This window comes from Triticum aestivum, chromosome 7D, assembly GCF_018294505.1.
Source record: "Triticum aestivum cultivar Chinese Spring chromosome 7D, IWGSC CS RefSeq v2.1, whole genome shotgun sequence".
In the NCBI taxonomy this organism is placed as follows: Eukaryota; Viridiplantae; Streptophyta; class Magnoliopsida; order Poales; family Poaceae; genus Triticum; species Triticum aestivum.
Genome location: NC_057814.1, coordinates 392,216,766 through 392,227,491, shown reverse-complemented (window position 1 = coordinate 392,227,491; position 10,726 = coordinate 392,216,766). Strand labels below are relative to the sequence as shown.

Sequence of the window (10,726 nt, the reverse complement as noted above, 5' to 3'; positions counted from 1 at the left end):
GTAGACGGTCGGGAAGCTGAGTACTCCCTCCGTACCGGTGCATTAGGCACATTACGAAAGTCAAATGATCCCAAATTCTTTGGCGCGATGCATTAACGCTCATCTTGTTTCTTATTTCTTAACATAAATAAAGGAATCAACCAGTAAAAGATGTGGGGCGTGTATGCTTTCAATGAATTTTTAGACTACCTAACACGACATGCATTAGTCAGCTTATTGTATGCAATAGTATTAATTAGCAAATAAACATTTAGTTCTCTCATTTTCCCCTTCGCCTTGGTCACGTGCACAACCTAGATAACTAATGCACTGATAAGGAGGGAGTAAATGAAATTGATTGTTTATTTTGACACACCAACTTCAGGTTCACCCGTTGCCGTCTGAATTCATCTTTCATGTAGAGAATTTAACCCCTAGAGTTTCCTAAAAAAAAAGAATGTAACCCCCGGAGTAAAAGGGGCAAGGGTAAATGTGTAAAATGCAATAGGCAAAATAAAATGGTCGGGCGAAGCACCGAATCATTCCCCTCACCCCCACACCGGCCGCCTCTCCTCCACTTGCCCAGAACCCTAACCCCCATGGATCCCCAGAAAAACGCATTCTCTAGATTTGCCACACCCGCCAGCAACATTTGACGCGACGGAATTGCCGGACGGGACGACGGCGCCTCCAGAGGTATGCCTACTCTCCATCGCTCGCCACCTAGACTCTTCATTGTTTATCGCTGCTGTCTGATCCTCGTGGTAACATTTGTTGAAATGGAAAAATAAGAAGAAGAGAGGGTGGTGGTGTACCTATGTTGCCTCAATCTTAAGTCCATCGACTTATCTTGCTTATTTTTTGGATGATTGAATCAGTTTCGTGTCCATTATTGATTCCAGTTAGGACGGCTATTGGGGTTTCTTCGGTGTGGATCAAGTGTCGGTCCTGTTGATCCATTCATTGATTCACGATTTTTTCCCTTCTTTATTTCTATACTGGAATTTGCATTTTTTTAGTTGTATGGATCCGTATGGGTGTGAATCAAAGAGATGAATGTGCGGCCGATTGCTTGTAGATATACTACTAACACATATACTTGTGCAAATGTTGCAGGAACTGCACATCACAGCAAGCAAAGAGCAATGGCGTCAACCACCGAATCGGCATGCACAACTCAGACGGTGCAAGGCACACATCGGTTCCAGATATGTCAGTTCAGTTATGGGAATGTTGGTGATGAGGATTACATCCGCTCCGGCACCTTCAGGGTGGGGGGATTCGACTGGGTTATTGTATACTGCCCGGACGCTGATGGCGATGATGGGGTGGAATACATATCAGTTTATCTGGAGTTGATGAGCAAGTATGCGGAGGCGTTGGCGTTCGTAGACCTGAGACTGATCAACCAAGTCACTGGAGATGCGTGTACAATATATGCAGAGAACAGGGTGCCGAATCAGTTCAAGTCTACCAGCTTCGAAGAGGCTTCCTGGGGGCGTGAAAAATTTATCAGTAAACGTGCTTTGAAAGATTCAGGGTATATCCGAGATAACCGCCTTGTTATTGAGTGTGTCGTTACTGTGGTACACGAACTAAGGGTGTCTGAAAACAAAGCATCCTGCGAAATTGAAGTCCCTCCCCCAAATGCATTAGAGCATTTTGGCAAGATGCTGAAGGATAAGTCCAGAGCAGATGTGACCTTCAAAGTTGGAGGAGAAATGTTTCCTGCCCACAGGGCAGTGCTCTCTGCCAGGTCGCCAGTTTTCAAAGCGCAGCTAAGTGAACCCATGAAGGAGAACAAGATGCGGCACATAACCGTTGATCGCATGGAACCGGTGGTTTTCGAGGCTCTGCTCCATTTCGTTTACACTGATTCCTTGCCTACAATGGATGATCTTGACAGATCTGAAAGAAATGCCGTGGTCCAGCATCTATTTGCAGCAGCGGAGCAATATGGTCTAGAGAGGTTGAAGCTTATGTGTGAACGCATCTTGTGCCTGAACCTTGATGTTGATAATGTGGCTGTTGTACTGCGTCTAGTTGATCGATACGACTGCCAGAAGCTCAAAGAAGCCTGTGTCGACTTTTTGGTTCCTTCAGAGAGAATCGATGCTGTTGTGGCAAGCCGAGAATACGAGTCAATAAAGTTGGTTTCTCCCTCTCCATTAGCCGATTTGTGGGAGAAGAATACTCGTCCCCCCAAACGTTCCTTTTAGAACATGTGTAAGCTTGGAGGAGAAGCAAGTTCAGTCAGCAGATGTGTTATGAGTACTTCTGTCAACAAAACCACTTGTATTGGTGATCGTAATTCCACCAGTAGAGTATTATGCTTATCCAGGCCCTAAGTGTCTCTGCCCCGGAAAAAAAACCTGCTGATGTCTCTTTAGTCTTTTGGTTGAAACTGTTAGTGATATGTTGCCCATGCATGTTTAAGCGTGTAACTGGAATACGTAGGTCTCTTTTAATTCTGCCTATCTTGTCAATGTTTTGGACCAACTACTTTGGCCCTTTGCTCTGATTCGCAACTTGGGGAGAGGTGGATTTAGTTCACGGTCGATCTCACACATGTGAGAAGTGATAATCCTTGTGACCCAGGAGATTTGCTAGTATGTGGTAGTGCTGAACTGATGACTGTTCAGTTCCTATTGTCATCTGCATGTTGCAAATACTTTTGTTGTTGGGCTGTTTCGTGGCATCCTTTTTGTTGGATATAGGCCTCCTTGATTTGTAGGAATTTTGTAGGTATTCTATGGGATAGAGTTTTCAAAGGAAAAGTTCCTTTCTAGACCTTTGGTATGTAGGAACGGAGGAATCAACCCTTCACATTTCAAAGAAAAACAAATATTAGCCTAGACTCAATAAAAAAATTCCTATCAAACGTCATCTTAATTCCTATGGTATTTCTATCCTATGAACCAAAAGAGGCCTAAAGGGTGGATAATGTGAACTTGTGTTAGAACATTTACAACCGGACTTGGCAAATCTGATCCCTCAAACGACCGCGGACGTGCCCCGGGGACAGTGGCCGGTCACGCCTCAAATATTTGATTCTTTTTTTTGCGGGAGACTCAAATAAGTCGAGCTTGATTCTACAACCGAACACCTCAAATTAGAAACCTCAAACCCATATTATTACATGCAACGTGAAACCTAATCTAAGTCGAGCTTGCTCGATTCTGCCGCGCCCTAAGCGAGACGTGCGTCCGAGCGGGAGCGGCTTCGACGGGAAATGATGTACTTCGGTTTTTCCATCGGTATTCGGTTAAATACCGAACCTATCGATTCCAATTCGGTTATTCAACATAAAAACCGATTTTAAATATACTAGCAGAAAAAATCGAATTTTTTTCTTTTCGGTTTTGGCATCGGTTCGGTGTTCGGTTGGTCGGTTTTTATGCCCACCTCTAGGTGCCGGTGGACGTCGGATCAATGATGGATCCGTTCTGGGACGAGCCGGCGACATCCACCACGACGCGGTTCGGCGCCTGGACTGCTGCACCATACGGGGCGCCGGAGAATGCGGCTCCACCTCGCCGACGTCCACCTGCGCGAGGGGCTGCCGCCGCCTCCCGCGCTCGCTGCCTCGCATGGCAGGCACACCACGCCATGTTTGCGTCGGACGACGCCTATGGTGTGTCCATGGCCTCGACGCGTCAACGGAGGGGTTGCGCGTCCGCCACCGCGTTCGGACGCCAGACGGACCGCACCGCCTCCTGTGAGGCAACGACGACACACCTAGCGTCGGATCCATGCACCATTTGGGCGGACGCATTGGATTCCCAACGGAAGGAGTCCGAGCGCTACCTCGCATGGGCCTCCTCTTGGAAGCGACAGAGCGCAAGCCGGAAGGCCATCTCCTCCTCGGGGCCGGGTGGGATGAGCTCGGGGTCGACGCATATGGAGGTGAAGGACTTGGATCCGCTGCCTGCCATGCCGAAGACGGTCGGAGATCATCGGATGGGAGCTTGGGTGGCGGAGGGGAGGGAAGTGGAGTGAAGTGGCTAGGGTTTTGATGTGGAGCATCCCACGGTCATCCCCATAGACACTACCTCAACTACCCAAGCTCCAAGTGGACCCATGACAAGAGCTCGAGCACGTGCTATTCAATCCGAGGTGACATCTCTCCTACTTGAGTTTCCCTTACACTCGAGTGAGATATGGCTGCTACCTAAGTCAGAAACACTATGTGTAATCAGGTACAACGCACAAGCCATGGAGCCGAGAGCTGAGGAAGAAGGGACAAGCGTTAACTCTCTGTTCAGCCCGAAACTTCTGGCCAGAGCCCGGAACCTCCGGCCGCCATGGAACTTCCGGCCCCCGACGACCCAGACGAGCCCGGGCGTGCCAACTCTCTGGTTAGCCCGGAACCTCCGTCCTGCCTGGACCTTCCGGCCCCCAGACGCCAGCCCAGCTCCCACCGTGCCAACTCTCTGGTTAGGCCGGACCCTCCCCGGACCTTGGCCCAGAACCTCCGGCGCCCGGAACTTCCGGGCCTGCCTGCGCGCAGTGACTCGGGCCGAGGCCCATGTACCCTTTCGCCCCCTAGATTATAAATACTCTTCTTCTACCTACGTTTTAGGGTTAGCAAAGTAGTAGCTCATTTGAGAAGCTTTGCTCTCCACTTGATACCTTCTCCATCGGTGTTCACGACCTCTACGGAGAAGATCCCCCCAAGTGGATTCAAGACCCCTCACGGGAAGACCCCTCAAGACCTTCTCACGGAGAAGAATTTGCTACTTGTATCGTCCTTTGTTGATCGTGTATCTCTTTGTGTTTCGAGGATCTAGCACATGTGTAATCAAATCTTGTTGGTTTGAGTGGATCCTCTCGCGTTTCCTCTCGTGTTTCCCCTCGTGTTCGTCATGTTCTTCGTGGGATCCGCTCCAATCGTGAAAGATCAGGCATCTAGGGTTCTACCCTACATCATCTTGGTATCAGAGCCAGGTTGATCACGATTTTGGAGCCCCCCTCTTTGTTTTCTAGCCTAATTCTTTTTGATTTCATCCTAAATTCGAAAATCCCCACCAAAAAATAGCCCCAAAATTTTTGTGATTTGTTGGTTTGATGAAGTTTTGTTGGATGTGATCCGTGGATTTCGCGTGTGGCACGTAGATCTAGCTTTCCCACCCTTCCTTCCACCCAAATTTTTTCTTTTCCCCCTCTGATTTGCGTTTTTCCCAAAGTTTTTCCGCCAAATCCACGGTCCCCAAGTTTCCTGTTCTTGGCAGAATCGCGACCCCCGAAACTTCCGGACCTCAGACCTTCCATCTTCCCCGGAACATCCGTCCTAGACAGAACGTCTGCGCATCCTCGACTGCTTCCGCTACTTCGCCAACTCTGACTACGGTGCAGCGGCATCTTCGCCAACGTACTGAAGACCGTGCACTACAACATCGACAACGATCACATCACTTTTGACACTATCAACCGTAAGCAAGGACGGTAACTTTGACGATATCTTTGTCTACTCCTTGCCATTGCATTGAAAACCCCATAGCCTTCCTTTTGCATCACTTACCCATCGAGACTAGCCTTTGAGTATTGTCGACAACGTTACTTGTGCACACTAGTGATCATCATCTTGTTGCATATATCATATCATCTTGGTGTCCATATCTTGGTATCATCTCTTGTGTCACAAGGTTGTCATAGCATATACACAATTGCTATCTTGGTTCATGAAGTTTTGCATAAGAGGCCAAAGAAAGAGCTCAAAAGAGAAAGAGCCAAACAAGCTTTTAAGCAAAAGGAAAAGACAAGCAAAGAGCTTTTAAGCAAGAACCATAACATCATACTACATTAAGATTGTCATACTCGATCATCTTGGATCATATCATCGGAACACCATACATATAGCATACTTGGGATAGAAGTCGTTGCATTTTTCTTAGTAGGTTGTGCACAAGTTGTGTATCCGCCTATTGTGCAATCGAGCTAGCGTCTCTCTAGCGTTGTGCAACAAGAGCATTTTCGTGGATTCCACATTTTGGCTCATTCCTTGGTTGCACGACCGCATTTATCTATCTGTGTGTGTGTTTCTGTGTACCATATCTTGCTATTGGTCTACTTGTTACATTTGCAAATTTATGAATCTTTTTCAACATTATTGAGTCTCACTAACAATTGCATAAATTTTGTGCCACCATGCTAACGGAGCTCCACTATAAGCTTTCTTTGTGTAGGTGTGAGAGATCGATGAGATACGGTACCAATTGTGCTATTTCCTTGATACATCATTGAGTGATCTTTGATCCATTCTCAACATCGGTCAAGGTACATTTGGTATTGTTCTTCCTTTTTCCCACTCACACATTTACTTGGAATGATGGATAGGCCAACTACTTCTACCAACCCACTCTTCATCGAGCAAATGTCACGGAAGATGATGAGCAAACTATGGCACGCTTCCTGAATGGACTCAATCACCCTATCAAGAAGATTGCTGACTTCCAACCTTACTCGACCTCATCGAGCTAGTGCATCAAGCTACTAAGGCGGAGCGGCAAGTGCAAAATGACTTCAAGTATGCCAAATTCTCTTCCAAGACATACGGCTACAACAACCAAGCTTCAATGACTCCAACGCCTTCTACATCAACCAAACCTTCTACAAGAAACGACGACAAGTCAAGTTACAAGAAAACTTCGACAACCTCAAGTCGTCCTACTACAAGCAACTTCAAGCCGAGATCTTCATCATCTACAACTCCACCGGATGAGACCATCAAGACAAGTTCCATCAAGTGCTTTGATGTCTAATACGCAACCTTCTTCTTGTAGACGTTGTTGGGCCTCCAAGTGCAGAGGTTTGTAGGACAGTAGCAAATTTCCCTCAAGTGGATGAACTAAGGTTTATCAATCCGTGGGAGGCATAGGATGAAGATGGTCTCTCTTAAAAAAACCCTGCAACCAAATAACAAGGAGTCTCTTGTGTCCCCAACACACCCAATACAATGGTAAATTGTATAGGTGCACTAGTTCGGCGAAGAGATGGTGATACAAGTGCAATATGGATGGTAGATATAGGTTTTTGTAAACTGAAAATATAAAAACAGCAAGGTAACAAGTGGTAAAAGTGAGCGTAAACGGTATTGCAATGCGTTGAAACAAGGCCTAGGGTTCATACTTTCACTAGTGCAAGTTCTCTCAACAATAATAACATAATTGGATCATATAACTATCCCTCAACATGCAACAAAGAGTCACTCCAAAGTCACTAATAGCGGAGAACAAACGAAGAGATTATGGTAGGGTACGAAACCACCTCAAAGTTATCCGTTCTGATCGATCTATTCAAGAGTTCGTACTAGAATAACACCTTAAGACACAAATCAACCAAAACCATAATGTCACCTAGATACTCCAATGTCACCTCAAGTATCCGTGGGTATGATTATACGATATGCATCACACAATCTCAGATTCATCTATTCAACCAACACAAAAGTACTTCAAAGAGTGCCCCAAAGTTTCTACCGGAGAGTCAAGACGAAAATGTGTGCCAACCCCTATGCATAGGTTCATGGGCGGAACCCGCAAGTTGATCACCAAAACATACATCAAGTGGATCAATAGAATACCACATTGTCACCACGGGTATCCACGCAAGACATACATCAAGTGTTCTCAAATCCTTAAAGACTCAATCCGATAAGATAACTTCAAAGGGAAAACTCAATCCATTACAAGAGAGTAGAGGGGGAGAAACATCATAAGATCCAACTATAATAGCAAAGCTCGCGATACATCAAGATTGTATCACCTCAAGAACATGAGAGAGAGAGAGATCAAACACATAGCTACTGGTACATACCCTCAGCCCCGAGGGTGAACTACTCCCTCCTCGTCATGGAGAGCGTCGGGATGATGAAGATGTCCACCGGTGAGGGATCCCCCCTCCGGCAGGGTGCCGGAACAGGGTCCCGATTGGTTTTTGGTGGCTACAGAGGCTTGCGGCAGTGGAACTCCCGATCTATTATGTTCCTCGATGGTTTTAGGGTATATGGAGATATATAGGCGAAAGAAGTCAGTAAGGGGAGCCACGAGGGGCCCACGATGGTGGAGGGCGCGCCCAGGGGGTGGGCGCGCCCCCCTGCCTCGTGCTCTCCTCGTTGATCTCCTGACGTGCACTCCAAGTCTCCTGTATTGCTTTCTTTCCAAAAATAACTTTTCCGAAGGTTTCATTCCATTTGGACTCCGTTTGATATTCCTTTTCCGCGAAACACTGAAACAAGGGAAAAAACAGAAACTGGCACTGGGCTCTGGGTCAATAGGTTAGTCCCAAAAATAATATAAAAGTGCATAGTAAAGCCCATTAAACATCCAAGATGGATAATATAATAGCATGAATACTTCATAAATTATAGATACGTTGGAGACGTATCATGCTTCACTGGCGGCGGCCGAGGCCACAAGTCCTCTGAGTGCACCAATAAGCGCACCATGATCCTCAACGATGATGGCACATACGACTCCGTGAGTGAAGAGGAAATGGAAGCCATTGAGCAAGTGGCCATGCACCGACACGTAAATGAGGATGACGATGATCAAGTCTTTTGTGACGAAGATTCGAGCCCCACTCTCGTTGTCTCCAAGGTCTTGACACTTCAACATCAACAAGACGAAGACCAAAGATGCCATATCTTCCACACCAAGGTGGGCATCAATGGAAGGTCTGTGAAGGTCATCATCAACGGAGGAAGTTGCCATAACTTGGCAAGTGAAGAGCTATGCTCCAAGCTACAATTGGTCAAGATGAAGCACCCACACCCCTACAAGGTCCAATGGCTAAGCGACTCCGGCACTATCCAAGTCGAGCACATCATGCAAGTTTCCTTCAAGATAGGAGCATATGAAGACACCTTGGAGCGTGATGTCATTCCGATGTCCGTTTGCCACCTCCTTCTTGGACGACCATGGCAATTTGACCGAGGCGTCATCCACAACGGGCGAACCAATCACTATAGCTTCAAGATGAAGGGAAAGGAGTACGTGCTACGACCTATGTCACCAAGTCAAGTGATCGCCGACAAGCAAGCCACCCATCGTGGAGAAGATAGTGAGAGAGTGAACCACCCAAAAGAGAGTGAGCGCCACAAGCCCAAATTGAGTGCCTCCACGATGAGCGACAAGAAAAACTTAGTCCTATTTGCCACCAAAAGTGAGATGAGAGAAGTGTGTGAGAACCCATCAAGTGTTATGCACTATGTCCTTTTGTGCAAGGACGAGGCACCAAAAACTAAAAACTCTCACAATCTACCTTTAGTGTTATCTTCTCTATTGCAGGAATTCCAAGATGTATTCCCTGACGAGCTACCTCCTGGTCTACCTCCTCTTTGAGGCATCGAACACCGCATAGACCTCATCCCCAGAGCACCTCTTCCTAACAAGGCTCCCTACCATGTCAACCCCGAGGAAACCAAGGAGACCCGACCAACAGCAAGTACAACAACTCATCGATAACGTCCATGTACGAGAAAGCTTGAGCTCGTGTGCCGTACCGGTAATCCTTGTTCCCAAGAAAGATGGTACTTATCACATGTGTTCCGACTGTCGTCCTATCAATGCCATCACCGTTAGGTACCGTTATCCTACTCCTCGCCTTGATAATATGTTAAATGAGCTTAGCGAAGCCACCATTTTCTCTAAGATTGATCTTAAGAGTGGCTATTACCAAATTCGCATCCAAGAGGGTGACGAATGGAAAACCGCTTTCAAAACCAAGTTTGGTTTATACGAATGGCTTGTTCTGCCAATGGGCTTATCCGAAGCACCCGGTACTTTCATGCGAGTCATGCATTTTGTTCTTCGCCCCTACATTGGCGTATTTGTTGTGGTCTACTTCGACGATATTCTTGTTTTTAGCAAATCCCTCAAAGATCATGTCACCCATCTTAGAACCGTGTTGCAAACCCTTAGGAAAGAGCGCCTTTATGCTAATATGGACAAATGCCTTTTTGGTGCTGATAAGCTTGTTTTCTTGGGTTTCGTTGTGTCTTCTAAGGGCGTTCATGTAGATGAATCTAAGATCAATGTTATTAAAACTTGGCCCCAACCAAAAAATTTGCAACAAGTGCGAATTTTTCTTGGTTTAGCCGGTTTCTATCATAGATCTGTGAAGGATTTTAGCACCATTGCTTTACCTTTACATGCTTTGAGTAAGAAAAACGCACCATTTGTTTGGGGACCATCCCAAGATACCGCATTCAATGAGCTTAAGAACTTGCTTACACATCCTCCTTTGCTTGCTTTACCCAACTTTGACAAGCCTTTCGAGGTCCATAGTGATGCTAGTGGTTATGGCATAGGAGGTGTGTTAATGCAAGGAAGCGCCCCATCGCTTACTTTAGTGAAAAACTTTCGGAGCGCAACTCAATTATCCCATCTATGACAAAGAGCTATATGCTTTAGTGAGAGTATTGCATGTTTGGGAGCATTATCTCCGCCCTCATGAGTTAATTCTTCACACGGATCATGAAACACTTAAGTATCTTAAGGGTCAAACTAAATTGAACAAGCGTCGTGCTAAGTGGAGTGAATTCGTTGAGTCTTTTTCTTATGTCATCAAGTATATCAAAGGCAAATAGAATGTTGTGGCGGATATGCTTTCCCGTAGATGCATGCTTGTTACCCAACTTGAATTGAATGTCATTGGCTTTGAGCACATAAAAGACTTGTATGCGCATGATCCTACTTTCGCTATTCCATATGCCAAATGTTTGACACATACATCTTGGGAACGCTAT

The 10,726-nt window shown here is 46.2% G+C and overlaps 1 protein-coding gene across 1 annotated transcript; it reads left to right on the top strand.

Annotated features, from left to right (window-relative positions):
* The first annotated feature begins 515 nt into the window (after positions 1-515).
* LOC123165171 (BTB/POZ and MATH domain-containing protein 2) lies at positions 516-2,450 on the top strand. The gene is made up of 2 exons (XM_044582800.1): positions 516-675; positions 1,096-2,450. Exon 2 carries the CDS (start codon positions 1,125-1,127, stop codon positions 2,196-2,198), a length of 1,074 nt encoding a protein of 357 aa, XP_044438735.1. The 5' UTR covers positions 516-675; positions 1,096-1,124; the 3' UTR covers positions 2,199-2,450.
* The last annotated feature ends 8,276 nt before the right edge of the window (positions 2,451-10,726 follow it).